This window comes from Suncus etruscus, chromosome 1 (genome assembly GCF_024139225.1).
Source record: "Suncus etruscus isolate mSunEtr1 chromosome 1, mSunEtr1.pri.cur, whole genome shotgun sequence".
Classification (NCBI taxonomy): Eukaryota; Metazoa; Chordata; class Mammalia; order Eulipotyphla; family Soricidae; genus Suncus; species Suncus etruscus.
In genome coordinates this window covers 62,464,612-62,481,701 of record NC_064848.1, presented here as the reverse complement: position 1 = coordinate 62,481,701, position 17,090 = coordinate 62,464,612, and the positions used below count along the sequence as shown (strand labels likewise).

Below are 17,090 nucleotides of genomic sequence, written 5' to 3'. Positions count from 1 at the left end.
TAAAATGGCTAGAATTTGTTACTTATTTTAGTAAGCATTTTCATATTAAATTAAAATCCTAGTTTATTGATTCATAGATGAGAACTGAGAGCCACATTTAAATTTTTGTTAAAACATGAATATTTAATTTCTAGTTTGTTTTGTTTCGTTTTGGTTTTGGTTATTGGGTCATATTCAGCGATATCAGGGATTACTCCTGGCTCTGCACTCAGAAATCACTCCTGGTAGTCTTGGGACAATATGGAATACCGGGGATTGAATCCCAGGCCAGTCCCGGGTCAGCCACATGCAAGGCAAATGCCTTACCTCTGTGCTATTGCTCCGACTTCTCAGTTTATAAATTTTTTAAAGCTGTGTGTGTGTGTGTGTGTGAGAGAGAGAGAGAGAGAGAGAGAGAGAGAGAGAGAGAGAGAGAGAGAGAGAGAGAGAGAGAGAGAGAGAGAGAGAGAGAGAGAGAGAGAGAGAGAGAGGGGAGAGAGAGAGAGAGATTTTTGGGTCATACCTAGTGTGTGTGTGTGTGTGTGTGTGAGTGAGTGAGTGAGTGAGTGAGTGAGTGAGTGAGTGAGTGAGTGAGTGAGAGAGAGAGAGAGATTTTTGGGTCATACCTAGAGGCGCTCAGGAGTTACTCCTGGCTCTGCACTCAGAAGTTGCTCCTGACAGGCTCAGGGGACCATATGGGATGCCAGGATTTGAACTGGGGTCCGTCCTGTGTTGACCGCATGCAAGGCAAACTCCTTACCACTGTGCTATCACTCCAGCCCCTAAATTGACCTTTTTGATCTTTTCTGTATTACAGTCCTCCTGTCAGGCGCCAGAGAGGAAGAAGGGATCGTCTGTCTCGGCATAATTCCATTAGTCAAGATGAAAACTATCACCATCTTCCTTATGCACAGCAGCAAGCAATAGAGGAACCTCGAGCCTTTCACCCTCCGAATGTATCTCCCCGTCTATTACACCCTGCTGCTCATCCACCCCAACAGAATGCAGTAATGGTTGACATACATGATCAGGTATAACAACAATGTGGGGAAGCTGTGCTGCAGTTTATTGAGGTTTTTATTGTTGTTGTTGTTGTAAATTTTAAAAATAGGGGGCTGGAGAGATAGCATGGAGGTAAGGTGTTTGCCTTGCATGCAGAAGGTCTGTGGTTCGAATCCCAGCATCCCATATGGCCCCCTGAGCCTGCCAGGAGCGATTTCTGAGCATGGAGCCCCTGAACGCTGCTGGGTGTGACCAAAAAAAAACAAAAAAAAAATGTTTATAAATATAATACCCTTAGATATATTTATATTTTGAACTATAACATTATTTTAGTTAAGTTGCTCATTCTTCATAATTAAATTATATCCAGTTTCCCTTTTTTGTTTCTGTTTTGGGACCACACCTGGCAGTGGTCAGCACTCAGGATCAGTCCTGGTGGGGCTCAGGGTACTATATAGGATGTCTGGGATTGACCGTAGGTGGGCTGCACACAAGCAGATGCCCTATCCCCTGTATTATTGCTCCAGCTCTAGAGGCAAAAATTCTGTCCTGCCTTGGAGTAAGGAAAAACTGCTCTCTATCACATCAAAACTAAGTGTGTACAAGCATCACAACCAAATGTAAGAGTCTCCTGATTATTTGAACAACAAAAGGAAGAGGAAAAAAAAATAAAAAAAAATAGTGGGGCATTAAAAGATTAACATGGGCTGGAAAGGCCACTAGTATAGAATGTGTGTGTTGGGGGAAGTAAGAATCTTGTCTTGGGGCTGGAGTAGTGCAAGCGGTAAGGTGTCTACCTTGCCCGCTCTAGTCTAGGACAGACCGCGGTTCAATCCCCCAACATCCCATATGGTTCCCCAAGCCAGGAGCAATTTCTGAGTGCACAGCCAGGAGTAATCCCTGATCATCACCAGCTATGGCCCCCAAAAAAACCAAAAATAAAGAATCTTGCCTTGTGTACAGTAAACCCTGGTTTGATATCCCTAGCAGGACATCCCTGAGCACCACCACTGATATGGCGCTAAATCAAAAAGAATAACAGCATGAGGGCAGGAATAATTTAAGAACTTCACTTATTCTTAGATAATAAAGCCTTGTCAGTGAGGCTGAGTTTGACCTCTGGCACCTCTTGCTGAGCTGCTTTTGGCTATTCCCAGCATCACCACAAGTGTGCGATTACGTGCACTGCAGCCACATAAGCAAGCACCACCTGTAAGTATCCCCTAAATGGAGCATATGAAAAAGTGTTTGCATTTTTTTTTTTTTTTTTTTTTTTGGTTTTTGGGCCACACCCGGCGGTACTCAGGGGTTACTCCTGGCTGTCTGCTCAGAAATAGCTCCTGGCAGGCACGGGGACCATATGGGACACCGGGATTCGAACCAACCACCGTTGGTCCTGGATTGACTGCTTGCAAGGCAAACACCGCTGTGCTTTCTCTCCGGGCCCAAGTGTTTGCATTTTAACCAGGTGTTTTAATGTCCAGTTATTGTAACAGCAACAAAAAGAAAAGGAATGGAAGTGATAAAATTAGGATAAAGGTTATGAGCTCAGAATGATTGATTTCAAGTAAGGGGGTTTGAAATGACAATAAGATTAATAGAAAATACTGAATAACTCGTATGAGCACATATGTCCCATTTATGTTTCTGGAATAATTCAGTGGATGAGGTAATTGTGCACATTTTTGTTTTTTTTTTTTTGTTTTGGTTTTTGTTTTGGTTTTTGGTTTTTGGGCCACACCCGGCGATGCTCAGGGGTAACTCCTGGCTGTCTGCTCAGAAATAGCTCCTGGCAGGCACGGGGGACCATATGGGACACCGGGATTCTAGCCAACCACCTTTGGTCCTGGATATGCTGCTTGCAAGGCAAACGCCGCTGTGCTATCTCTCCGGGCCCCATTTGTGCACTTTTTTTTTTTTTTTTTTTTTTGGTTTTTGGGCCACACCCGTTTGACGCTCAGGGGTTACTCCTGACTATGCGCTCAGAAATTGCTCCTGGCTTGGGGGGACCATATGGGACGCCGGGGGATCGGACTGGGGGATCGAACCTCAGTCTGCCGTACGCGCTTGCAAGGTTGACACCTTACCTCTAGCACCACCTTCCCGGCCCCTTAAAGAGGGGACATTAATTCTTGGTTTTTTGTTTTTTTTTTTTTTTTTTTTTTTTTTGGTTTTTGGGCCACACCCAGCGGTGCTCAGGGGTTCCTCCTGGCTGTCTGCTCAGAAATAGTTCCTGGCAGGCACAGGGGACCATATGGGGCACCGGGATTCGAACTAACCACCTTTGGTCCTGGATCGGCTGCTTGCAAGGCAAACGCCGCTGTGCTATCTCTCCGGGCCCTTTGTGCACATTTTTAATGTTTGCAGAGATTGTCAAGAAAATGACAGGTACACTTTTCATTTTTCCATTAAAGATTGTAGTATTTTCTGTTGAATTTCAGATGTCAGAAAAGACCCAAATCTAGGGAGCAGAGTAATAGGGCAATGTTTAGGGTATTTGCCTTGCACACAGTTGACCCTAGTTTGAGCCCTAACTTTCCATGTGCTCCCCTGAGCTCTGTCAGGAATAAGTCTTGAGCACCACTGGGTGTGACCAAGAAAAGAAAAAAAAAAGATCCAAATTTTGATTTAATAGTAAATTTTTAAGAATAAAAGTTTGTACAGGAGAAATAAACAGGACTGGTACCTAAGCATTCAATTTTTTGTTTTTGTTTTTTGGGTCACACCCAGCAGCGCTCAGGGGTTCCTCCTGACTCTATGCTCAGAAATCGCCCCTGGCAGGCATGGGGGAACCAAATGGATGCCAGGATTCGAATCACCGTTCTTCTGAACACAAGGCAAAACGCCTTACCTCCATGCTATCTCTCTGGCCCCCAGCATACAGTTTTTTAATCTACTGTTCTGGATGATAGAAAATGAAAATATTTGAGCCGGAGAGATAGCATGGAGGTAGGGCATTTGCCTTGCATGCAGAAGGATGGTGGTTCAAATCTCGGCATCTCATATGGTCCCCACCCAAGCCCGTCAGGATTGACTTCTGAGCACAGAACCAGGAGTAACCTCCGAATGCTGCCGGGTATAAATCCAAAAAAAAAAAAAAAGAAAAGAAAATACTTGGGCTGGAACAATATACGGCGGTAGGGCATTTGCCTTGCACGCAGCGAAATCCAGGACAGACCCTGGTTTGATACCTGGTGGCCCATATGGTCCCCTGAGCCAGGAGTAACCCCAGAGCATCACAGGGTATGGCCCAAAAAGCAAAAAAAAAAAAAAAAAAAAAAAAAGGAAAGGGAGGGAGAGGGAGAGAGAGAAATGAAAATACAATATACCAGAGAGATAGTGCGGAGTAGCCCCTGAGCACTGACAAGTGTGACCAAAAAAAAAAAAAGAGAGAGACAAAGGAAATACTATATACTGAGAATTTAAACATTTTTTCTCACATACTTTCTAGTCATAATTCAAGAAAATACTAATTGTGAAATATCAACAAGTACTGTATTTTCCGGCATATAAGACGACCTTTGAAACAAAAAAAAGTCAACCGAAAAACAGGGGTCGTCTTATACTCGAGTATATCCCGAAAAATGTTTCAATATGCCGCTAAACGAAAATTGTCTGAATATTGCCACAAAACAAATTTTCCAACTCGATCCTGCACCAATCACTGCAAGGCTGCTTGGACCGCCTCTCTTAACTCAGCCAATCCAAGCAGGCTTTTTATGCATGCAAATTATACAGTGTTCTGTACTTGAATCTACACTGTAAAAAGCCTGCTCAGATTGGCCAGAGTCAGAGAGGAAGTCTATTACAGTATAACCTTTGAACCTTTGCTTGTTATTGGCTCACTGTAGTACATGAGCACAGGAACATATGCAGCACAGGAACATTCTGTCTGATACAGCGAATATAGGCCTAAACCTATGCTTTAACTGCAAAATTAGGGGGTCGTCTTATACGCCAGCAAATACGGTATATCTACAAATAATAGAAGAGTAATTATGATTATATCTGTAAGTTTAAGAACAATTTTTTAATTTAAACGCCATGATTTTCAAAGTTTCCATTCATGATATAATTTCAGTCATTCATTGTTCCAATACCAACCCATCATTCATGTGAACTTCTTTCCACCAAATGTCCTCCTCACCTAAAAAAATGTCTGCCCCCTGAAGTACAAATTTACTTTATATTGCTTGATAAAGAAAATGACAAATGGAATTATCAAATAATAAATCAAAGGGAACAGAGCAAATAGTACAGTGGGGAGGACACTTGACTTTCATGTGATCTATTCTGATTCAATCCGTGGCATCCCATACGGTCCCCCCAAGCGCCCTCCAAGACTTGAGCACAGCAGGGTGTGAGCTAGATATAAATCAAAAGTTATTTGGGTACACTGTTCTATCTCACATGGTGTTTCTAAATTATTAAGGATTAACTGACATGGTTGGTGCTAGTTGAGCTATCTGTGCTTTCACTCTTTGAGCTTGATTTTTTTTTTTTAAAGTTTACAAGAGCTTGGTTGTTTTCTATGCAACTTCCCCGTGAAATTTGCTTGTGTTGTTGATGTGAAATTTGTGGGTGTTGCACACTCCAGGAGATGATATGAAGCTGAGGTGGTTTTGGTGGCTTGCCTATTTGTTGAGGAGGTTCAGTTGTACAGCTCCATTTATATGCCAGAGGATATGGGTGTGGGTTTTCCTGGGCCTTTTGCCTGTTCCCATTCTAAAAAGGTCATAAGAATTCTCAGCCTGGGCAATTTGTTGGTTTAGTATTAGATGTTAAAAACTAAACCACATGTGCTACGTTAAAATTTAGTAATATCCACAAACCATCAAAAGAGCCTTAAAATAAAAAGAAAAATAAGAAAATTTCCCTAAATTTTGATAATGCTAGTACTAAAAAAATGAGTTGCCTTTAGTTTTTCTTGTGTTCTGTTTGTTTCTGGTTTGGGGAGCACACCTCGCAGCACTCAGGCATTACTTCTAGAGCTGTACTCAGAAATCAGATTTGACAGGGTTGGGACACTGACTTTATGGGATGCTGGGGGTCAACCCTGGGTCTGCTGCATACAAAGCAAACACTCTACCTGTTGTGCAGTCACTCCAGCCCCATCTTTAGTTCTTTTAAAGGGATGTCTACAATGTAAGATGAATTGCAAGGTAGTAATACCTCATTTCTGTAAGAAAGCAAAGCATACAGCAATTTGAATAGTCATGTTTGTCTTTTGCTTAAGGAGAAAGATATGTTAATACTTTTGTTTCAAGATGGGAATAAGACTGACAGAAAAATGTTTCATTTGTTTTAATGCTACTTGACATTGTTTCACTAGTTAAGATTGTTGTTTTTTTTTTAAGATGTTTTTTCAAGTTAGCTCTGACATCATGTATTGTGAAATTGGAGCTTTCAGTTCTCCACATTTGATCTATTTTTTTTTTCCCTTTTCTTATTTTTGATTTTGGGCCATACCTTGCAATGCTCAGGTAACTAACTGCCTTGCCAAGTTTCAGGCTCATTCCTCCCACATAGTAAGCCATGTGCTTCTCCAACCTTTTTTTTTTTTTTAAATATGGAATGCTTCACAAATTTGCGTGTCATCCTTGCGCAGGGGCCAGGCTAATCTCTGTATCATTCCAATGTTAGTATATGTGCTGCCAAAGCGAGCACTCCTCCAACCTTTTGAACTATTTCCCTGGTGTGCCTGTCTACTCATCTTCTACTCACCTCCACCCCATTTCTTTAGAACAAGTTTCTGATCTTAAGACAGACTAAAAGAGGAAATAGAGAGGGCCCAGAGAGATAGCACAGTGGCGTTTGCCTTGCAAGCAGCCAATCCAGGACCAAAGGTGGTTGGTTCGAATCCCGGTGTCCCATATGGTCCCCTGTGCCTGCCAGGAGCTATTTCTGAGCAGACAGCCAGGAGTAACCCCTGAGCACCGCCGGGTGTGGCCCAAAAACCAAAAAAAAAAAAAAAAAAAAGAGGAAATAGAGCAATTCATTATCATGTATTTTTATCAAGTGTTGGAAGCATTTAGCTTCAATTCTATGGCCACTATAGACTGTTGGGAGTCAGATCCTTTGAAATATAGTGTAGCATAAGTACAGCCATTTTGCCTCGGACAGACATTTTGTCTCAGCATTGCCCTTAATCTGAATTCAAGATGTATGTACCTGCCAAATGGGCAGGAGTTGACGCAGACTGCCCTGCAAGAATTTGACCACACAGGAAGGCTTGTTATATAACTATGGTATGTACTTGCAGGAGGTATGCTGGCAGAGCATTGTGGTTTTTATGAATACATCTAGAGATTGTATTGTTCATGTAACCACCCACTATTATTCACTCCATATAAAAGCCCTGCTTGCTTGAAATAAAATTGACACCTTGATCAGCATCCTTGTCTTGGTGTCCCTTTTCTCCCAACCTTCTTTCAGGTAAAAGTCCTTTCCACATCCACGAATAACTGAGCCACGGGCCGGCTCAATAGACTATTCTTAAAATGCTCCTAAACAATGAGAATGAATATTCTAAAAACAAATAATTGTGGAAATCTCTGCAACTGATAAGGGAATCAATAAAAACTCCCATACTGATTTCATATTTTAATTTTTAATAGTTAATATTTATCCAAACAACTCAAGTTCTGTTTTCTCTCCTAATAGCTTCATCAGGGCACTGTCCCTGTTTCTTACACAGTGACAACAGTGGCACCACATGGGATTCCACTCTGCACAGGCCAGCACATCCCTGCTTGCAGCACACAACAGGTCCCAGGATGCTCTGTGGTCTTCAGTGGGCAGCACCTCCCTGTCTGCAGTGTGCCTCCTCCGGTAAGTGTTTGGCTATTGCTCTAGGGGACTCCCTGCTTCATAGAAGGAGCCAAGATATAATAAATTACCTTGGTATCTTTCTACTTAGAAGTGAAAAAGGAATTTTATGGCAACAGAAGTCTCTATACCCTACTGACATTAACAATTGGGTAAAATTAGCTTTAAAACCGATGTGTTCTGGGGCCGGAGAGATAGCATGGAGGTAAGGCGTTTGCCTTGCGTGTAGAAGGACGGTGGTTTGAATCCCAGCATCCCATATGGTTCCCCGAGCCTGCCCGGAGCAATTTCTGAGCGTAGAGCCAGGAATAACCCCTGAGCGCTGTCGGGTGTGACCCAGAAACCAAACCAACAAACGAAACTGATGTGTTCTAAATTTTATGTTTTTATATATCCTTTCCTTTCAATACCATTTATGATAAAAAACTTTGTAAACGTTGACCTTGGGTTGTTAAGAGTAAGCTGTTGGACTGATTAGTAATCAAGACTGATTAGTAATCAAACCTACTGAGCAACAAAAGTCTTAATACTTGCTGGGGTTTTTTTTTGGTGGGGGGGAACACCCTTAGGTATCCTGGCTCTGTGCTCAGAAATCACTCCTGGGATGTTGGGGATCAAACCTGGTTTGGTCCCATACCAACTGCGTTCAAGGCAAATGCCCTTCCTGCTGTGCTAATGCTCCAGCCCCCAATACTTACTGGGTTTTATTGGGTACTTCAAGTACTTGATATTGTTCATTCTTTATGTGAGGGAGCCTATGATGGAATTGAAATGGTATCTCCAGTTTATATGATGAAAGTGACTTCATGTCATTGGTGCCAGTACAAGAGATCAGAGATTGACATGCACATTTTTCTCATAAGCTAATTCTGTCTTTTATTGTTTTGCTTTGTTTTGGGGTCACACCCTGGTAATGTTCAGGGATTATTTCTGGCTTGGCACATTCAGGAATTTTATCTGACGATGCTCAGGTGACCACATGAGATACTGGGGTTTGGACCCAGGTTGGCCATGTGCAAGGAAAGTGTCTTATTGGCTGTACTGTATCTCTGGTTCTAAAACTTTACAGATTTTCTGTGTGTGTGCGTGCGTGCATGCATGCATGTCTGGGCCACACTTGGTTTACTCCTGAGAAGTTTACTCCTGGCTCTGCACATAGGGCATCACTCTTTGTAAGCTCAGGAAATCATACGGAGTTCTGGGGATTAAGTCTTACCTACTGTACTATGTCTTTTACTCTGTCACCCACCAATTGTTTCTTTTTTTCTTTTTTTTCCAGAAGTCACGTTGAATTCAAGTTCTTTTTATTGTTTGTTTGTTTTGATTTGATTTAGTTTTTGGTATTTGGTTTTTCGGCCACACCTGGTGATGCTCAGGGGTTACTCCGGGCTTTGCACTCAGAAATCGCTCCTGGCTTGGGGGATCATATGGGACATGTGCAAGACAGACGCCTTACCGCTTGCGCCACTGCTCTGGCCCAGAATTCAAGTTTTAAATGTTTAAAGTCAATAATGTCTTCAAAGTAAAACAGTTTTCTAAATGTAAACAATTCTTTATATATTATCCTTGTGTGAATGTGACATTAAAGTATAAATACGGGGCTGGAGATAGTGTACATGGACTTAAAGCTCTCAATTTGTGTGCTTCTGATTCTGGTTCAATTCCCAGCACCACAGTACTGCCAGGGGTCACTCCTGAGCATACACTACAGTAGCCCCTGGGCACTACCTGGTATGGCCTAAGCCCAACCCAAACCCAATGTGACACACACAAATACATGTACCAGTATCAGTTTAACAGTAATTCACCAAATCTGTTTGATAGTAGATTTAGAACAACAATACTAAATTTGTAAACTAAAATATTACTTTATAAGCACTCAATTTATGAGTTGGTCTCTTAAATTACAAAAGGGTCTGATAACTCAAAAGACTGAGCACATGTGGGAGACCCAGGGATTTGTTTGTTTGTTGGCAGGTTCAGAGGACCCTATGGGATACCGGGAATCGAGCCTGGGTTGGTTGCGGGTCGGTCACATGCAAAGCAAATGAGTGCATTTGTTTGTGTGTACCTTTGTGTGTGTATGTATATATAATATAAATTATATAAATTTATAATATTCTATAAATAAAAATATATTCACTATTGAAATGGAGACCTTTCTGGAAGATGTAGTACATCTTAGATCAAGCAGACAGATTCCTCTTATTCCACTTTTCTCCCATTTCATAATATATTTAGAAGGCTAAAGGGAGGTTAGGTGTTTGCTTTGTAAAAACTATAAGATAGTGTATTTAAAAATATGTTACTGGTATTTTACTGATGGATGTAAAATGTTTATCAGTGTTGTTAATACTACAGGAAAGCATTTTGGAATAGAGAATACTGGTCATTTTTATCTTTTTTGTAAAATATATTCTGATACTTAACAAAACCCATTTCTCTTACAGATGCTTCAAGCATGTTCAGTTCAGCACTTACCAGTACCATATGCTGCATTCCCACCCCTTATTTCTAGCGATCCATTTCTTTTACATCCTCCTCACCTTTCTCCCCATCATCCTCCTCATTTGCCACCACCAGGCCAGTTTGTCCCTTTCCAAACACAGCAGTCACGTTCGGTAGGTATCTCTACTTTCACCATCTTTTATTTTAATGGTATGTTTAGACCTTTATAAAGGGTTGATTAATACATGTAAATATTAATAAATAAAAACCATAAGTTAGTGATCAGAGATTGGGCTCCAGTGATCCAGTGATGGCATTTGATTCTTGGGACTACATTACCCCAATACCTGGGAGTGCCACCCTCCTGACACCCCTGAGAAGAATTAATAAATGTGGTCACTAAAACTAACCAAAACAAAATATTCTTTTAGTTTGTAAAAAGAATTAGAGTTCATAGATTTTGACAAACCAATATAGGAAGTCAGGGTAAACAGATTTGTTTGCGTAGATAATCTTGGTTTCTTCAGTTTTTGTAATTATTTTATGTATATATTTAACAGTTTCTTCAGGGCTTAGGGCAGGAGCACATGCTGTGCATGCAGAGGCCTTTGATTCAACCCCTGACATCAGATAGCATCATCTACCTCAGCCTTGTTAGTGGCTATCCCCAGCACTATCAAACCAAACCACTGAACCAACCAACCCACATAGCTTCTAGCTGCTTTAGTGGAAGGCTCATAATCATTTTGTTCCTTTTTTATCCATAATATTCAGGAAGTAAAGATGAAAAACATAAGTTGTGATTTTTCCAAAGTATAAAATTATGAACATTTTAAATACTTGTTAAAATAATATTTTTATTCATTTAGGTAAGTAAAATAAACCCTCAGATTCTCATTTGTTTTTCTTAAAGACCTGTTTTTTTCACCATTCAGGTGAAACTAGATGAGATCATCTGTTAGTGTAGCATCATCTATTCCTGTCTTTGGGCTGGAATACAGCTGAGAGGTATTTTATTGGGGGAGAAAGGGATAAGTACTATCAAAGTGGAAATAAGGGCACAGTAGAAAATCAAGAGGATTTTTTGACAAGCCAAGTTAAAATATCTGAACTCAAGCATTAAGCTAGAACATAAAACCTGGTAAAATAGCGTGGAATTTTTAGCTGTGGATATAAACCTTCTTTGTTAAGAATCGACATCTTCTGGAATCAGAGCTATAGTACAGCTGATAGGGTGTTTTCCTTGCCTGAGGCTGACCTCAGTTCCATCCCCAGCATCCCATAAACTCACCAGGAGTGATTCCTGAGCATAGAATTAGGAGTAATTTAAGCACTACTGGGTATGCCCGTGCCCTCCACTCCCACCCCTAGCAGCCTGGGCAGGAGGCCCTTAATCAAAAAACTGTTAATTGTTTTAATTTAGGAAAGGAGGCTTATTAAAATAGTATAGCATTAAAAAGCACAATATAAGCACTAGAAGTATATTTAATTTCTCCCTCTTTCTCTTTTCCCCACCCCCCACCCCCCAGCCTCTGCAAAGGATAGAAAATGAAGTGGAGCTCTTAGGAGAACATCTACCTGTAGGTGGTTTTACGTACCCTCCATCAGCTCATCCCCCAACATTACCTCCATCAGCTCCGTTGCAGTTCTTAACACATGATCCCTTACATCAAGAGGTGTCTTTTGGAGTAGTAAGTTTTTATTCAGTTACTGATTTTTACTTATTTTGATAAATTATTCTGAATTGTTTTAGTTTATTCTAGAATTACAATTATTTTTCAAAGTATTCATTTGGAACTCAAATTTAGGAATACATATAAGATATATTTTATGGGCCCGGAGAGATAGCACAGCAGCGGCATTTGCCTTGCAAGCAGCCGATCCAGGACCAAAGGTGGTTGGTTCGAATCCCGGTATCCCATATGGTCCCCCGTGCCTGCCAAGAGCCATTTCTGAGCAGATAGCCAGGAGTAACCCTTGAGCACTGCCGGGTGTGGCCCAAAAACCAAATATATATATATATATATTTTATACTGCTTATTGCACCCATGTTAACATTTAAAAAACATGGAAGTAAGGAACTCTTTTAGGTTTTTGGAGAGAAATTTTTTTCAGTAAATTAGCTTAAAAGGTAATAATTAAATTATTTTAAACATTTTCCCCCTTACAGCCTTATCCTCCTTTTATGCCTCGGAGACTCACAGGACGTAGTAGATACCGGTCCCAGCAGCCTATGCCTCCTCCCCCTTACCATCCCAGCTTACTACCATATGTGTTGTAAGTTACGTCTTTCTTTAATGAGTAATGAATTTTTACCTTTGGAATTATCTTACCTTTATTAGATCTTCTATGTGGTTTTGCAGCTAAATTGTATGTTACACAATGCTAATGGTTTTCCATTATAGATTTATTGTTTAAGGAAAAAGACAGTAAGGCTATGGGAGATGTGGGGAGGGAGATATTTGTGAACCAGAAAATAAAGTTTAACATTTCAAAAGCTGGGAACATTTGGGGCCAGAGATGCACGCAGCCAACCCAGGACAGATGGTGGTTCAAATCCCAGCATCCCATATGGTCCTCGTGCCTGTCAGGAGCAATTTCTGAGTGCAAAGCCAGGAGTAACCCCTGAGCATTGCCGGGTCTGACACAAAAGCCAAAAACAAACAAAAGCTGTCTTCCCTATTTTATAGGTTGCATTACTTGTCACCTTGTTTTATTTTTGAGGGCTGTGCGCCTCAAAGGAAAAGAATTTGTTTCCTAAAGCTACTCTTAGGATTGTAACTTAAAACACTCATGAGTTAAACATGATAGTTCTTTTTTTTTTTTTTTTTTTTGAGGCTAGTCAAGTGAAACAGTGGGAGTGGAGAAAGAAAGGAACAAGAAAATCTGTAACTGGCTGTGATCAGTTAATTGTAAACACCACTGCACTCGAACCAGCCGATAGTTCTTTATTTTTGTTTCATATAATGAAATCTATCGGTCCAAAAAAATTTCTCAGGGGATAGAGAAGATAGTTCAGTAGGTAGGGCCCTTGCCTTTTATGCAACCAACTTAATTTCTATCTCTCAAATTTCATGATCTCGAGTGCAGAGCCAGGAGTAAGCCTTGAGCACCACTGGGTGTGGCCCAACTTCCTCATTCCCGATAAGCCCCACCTCCTTCCAAATAACTTCTCAGTCTCTAGCCATCATTTTCACATTCCATCTAGCAAAAGTAAAAATAGCCATCTCAAAAACAAAAATAAATAAAATTTAGGGGGCCGGAGAGATAGCATAGAGGCAAAGCATTTGCCTTGCATGCAGGACGGTGGTTCGAATCCCGGCATCCCATATGGTCCCCAGAATTTGCCAGAAGCAATTTCTGAGCGTAGAGCCAGGAGTAACCCCTGAGCGGCACCGGGTGTGACCCCAAAGAAAACCAAAAAAAAAAAAAAAGGAAAAGAAAAAGAAATAAAATTTTTAAAAAAATAACTATCTCTGTTCCTCCTCTTGCTGGCACTATTAACATGCATATATTAATTATGTCTGTATCCCACTGGCTGAACCTTCTAGTAAATCTGGGAAATTTACACCTGAGGGCTATGTATCCTATCACTATTTTAATAATTGTAGCTTTATATAATTCTTAAATTTTGGTGATTAATTCTCTTTAGCTTTTCTCAGTGATTTATTAAATATATTTTAAAATTAGCAAATCATTTTTACTTTTACAAATTGGCATTTTGGTTGAGGTTGTATGAACTAATTAAAATCTTTTGATTACTCAGATGATATATTTCCACATTAATCCTTTTTTGTTTATTCTACCAATGTTTTAGTTTTCAATGCAACCAAGGTTTTATCAAATTCATTCTTTATATTTTTTTATACTGTTCGATTTTTTTGTTTGGGTTTTGTTTTGGGGCCACATCTGGCAGTGGTCAGGGCTCAGTCCTGACTCTTCATTCAAGAATAACTCATTACATTTGTACACAAAGGACCATATGAGGTTCTAGGGATTGAACCCATGTTGGTCTTGTACAAGACAAGCACCCTCCTGTACTTTCACTTAGGCCCGGTACAGTTACAGAATTTTTATCATTTATTATTATTATTATTATTATTATTATTATTATTATTATTATTATTATTATTATTATTTTGGGGCTTGGGGTTACACCTGGTGATGCTCTGGGCTCTGCACTCCAAAGTTACTCCTGGCAAGTTCAGGGAATGATGTGGGATGTTGGGGATCAAGCCCAGATTGGCCGTGTGCAAGGCAAATGCCTTAATAACTATGCTATTAATCTGGCCTGTCTATTTTTTTTATTTTTATTTATTTATTTTATTTTATTTTTTTTGGTTTTTGGGCCACACCTGTTTGACGCTCAGGGGTTATTCCTGGCTATGTGCTCAGAAATCGCCCCTGGCTTGGGGGGACCATATGGGACATCGGGATTGAACCCGCTGTCCGTCCTACACTAGCGCTTGCAAGGCAGACACCTTACCTCTAGTGCCACCTTCCTGGCCCCTGGCCTCTCTATTTTTAAAAAAATTTATTGCTAGTGAATTTAGCCTCTATAGAGGGTTGCTAATGGTTTTCTCATTTCTGTAACACTAACCTTTTATTTCCTCTCCCGTTCATTGACATAACATACTAAAATTACATCATTGTTAACATTTTCAATTCAGATCCATGCTTCCAGTACCACCTACAGTGGGCCCAACTTTCAGCTTTGAATTGGATGTGGAAGATGGAGAAGTAGAAAATTATGAGGTTAGTAGGTGAACTAAGAACTATTTTAATGGATTATTGTGTACATAAAAATGAATAGGGGGCTGGAGTGATAACAGAATGGGTCATGCATTTGCCTTGCATGCAACCAATTTAGGTTCAATCCCTGCCATCCTATACAGTCCCCTGTGCCTGCCAGAATGCTTTCTGAGCAAAAAGCCAAGAGTAACCCTTGAGTACTGCCAGGTGTGACTCCAAAAAATTATCTTGTTAGGGTCCGAGTTGACACCTAGACAGCACTGAGAGTCAAAGACCACCTCAACCAAGTTTGATTTCTTGTACCCCATCTATAATTCCCCAAGCCCAGCCAGGAGTAGCACTTGAGTACCTCTGGGTATTACTGACTCAAAAGACCAAAATACAGAACAAAAGAAAATTGGTTTATCATTAAGTATGTAGGATGCATATGCAGTGGGCAGGTAGTGTGGGGAAGAGGACTCCAGGGGGAATTTTATTATGTTTTATTAAAACATAATAAAACCAAGATGTGATTTGAGGAAGTCACTGGTTTTTGACTACTCAGTAATCCTAGACCTAAGAGCTAAAAACATTATTGCTGGACTCAGTTTGTGGACACTGGAACTGAAATCTGGTAACTGGCCCAGAGAAGACTGGAGGCACTTAACTTACACACACATATCCCATTATCCCAAAAAAAGCTTTGGCAGGAACAAAAGGGTTGTGATAAGGACAAAGAGATGGGCCATCAAGTGTCAAACTCCTTGGCAAAGCCATAGCAACAGTCAGTGCAGAAAACCCCATTTGGGGGAAACTTGGGAGAAAAACTTTAAAAAAAATTACTTTGCAAAGGCAAGCATACACTTCCTCATTCTAGATTGTGGTAGCTGGCCCACATTTCTACCTGGGATGTGTACTTGACTCTGGAGAAATCCATGTTTCCTGTTGAGCACATAACTTAACCTCTACCTTCTCTCCCTTTATTTCACAATAAACTTGTTATATATATACTTCATTATTTGCCTCCTCTTGAAATTCATATCTATAAGGGAAAGATAACAAACCCAAAAGGCCTGGGTACAATTAAAGACTTTCATTTTCTTTTTTTGATTTTTTCTTTTTGGGCCACACCTGGTGATGCTTGGGTTACTCCTGGCTATGCGTTCAGAAAGCGCTCCTGGCTTGGGGGACCATATGGGACACCGGGGATCGAACTGAGGTCCGTCCTGAGTCAGCCGTGTGCAGATGCCCTACCGCTGCGCTATTGCTCTGGCCCCAAGACTGACATTCTTTTTTTTTTTTTTTTTTGGTTTTTGGGCCACACCCGGCGGTGCTCAGGGGTTACTCCTGGCTATCTGCTCAGAAATAGCTCCTGGCAGGCACGGGGGACCATATGGGACACCGGGATTCGAACCAACCACCTTTGGTCCTGGATCGGCTGCTTGCAAGGCAAACGCCGCTGTGCTATCTCTCCGGGCCCAAGACTGACATTCTTTTTTTTTTTTTTTTTTTTTTTTTTTTTTTTTTTTTTTTGTGGTTTTTGGGTCACACCCGGCAGTGCTCAGAGATTATTCCTGGCTCCAGGCTCAGAAATTGTTCCTGGCAGGCACGGGGGACCATATGGGACGCCGGGATTCGAACCGATGACCTTCTGCATGAAAGGCAAACGCCTTACCTCCATGCTATCTCTCCGGCCCCAAGACTGACATTCTTATAAAGAGTAATTCCTTGCTCAAACCTGACAGCTCCCCGGGAAATTGGATGGCAGGGATTATGCCAACAATATACAGGACAAGTGGACTGCAGGCATAATAGCTTGATGGCTACCTCATGAGGCTAGTGACATGTAAAGTCTATACTGTACAGGGACTAATGGCAGGGTTTTATCAGTCCTGAATTCCCAGGTGTTTTCAGCGGTGACAGGTAGGTAGAGAGAAAGTAGTATATTTCCTTCTCAAGGCTTCCACTTCTGTCCTATCCCAGGGAATATCCCTTAGCAACAATATGAGCCTACCACCAAAGTTCCAGTGCCATGAAAAACCTCTTTTTTTTTTTTTTAAAAAAAAACCTCTTATAAGACAGGAAATATTTATTTTAGTGTA

General features: G+C 40.9%; 1 protein-coding gene and 1 non-coding gene across 6 annotated transcripts in view; one reads left to right on the top strand and one right to left on the bottom strand.

Moving 5' to 3' along the window:
* Window positions 1-17,090, top strand: part of RNF38 (ring finger protein 38) — a 78,702-nt gene that overhangs the window by 49,991 nt on the left and 11,621 nt on the right. For all 5 annotated transcript variants that reach the window (XM_049773512.1, XM_049773504.1, XM_049773497.1 and 2 more), the window contains 6 exons: window positions 797-1,010; window positions 7,645-7,812; window positions 10,260-10,430; window positions 11,787-11,948; window positions 12,428-12,534; window positions 14,928-15,012. In XM_049773512.1, coding sequence (XP_049629469.1) covers window positions 797-1,010; window positions 7,645-7,812; window positions 10,260-10,430; window positions 11,787-11,948; window positions 12,428-12,534; window positions 14,928-15,012 — 907 coding nt within the window. The remainder of the gene's footprint in view (window positions 1-796; window positions 1,011-7,644; window positions 7,813-10,259; window positions 10,431-11,786; window positions 11,949-12,427; window positions 12,535-14,927; window positions 15,013-17,090) is intronic.
* LOC126027855 (U6 spliceosomal RNA) lies at window positions 6,545-6,648 on the bottom strand. Its single transcript, XR_007502339.1, has one exon. It is a non-coding gene; the product is annotated as a U6 spliceosomal RNA (small nuclear RNA).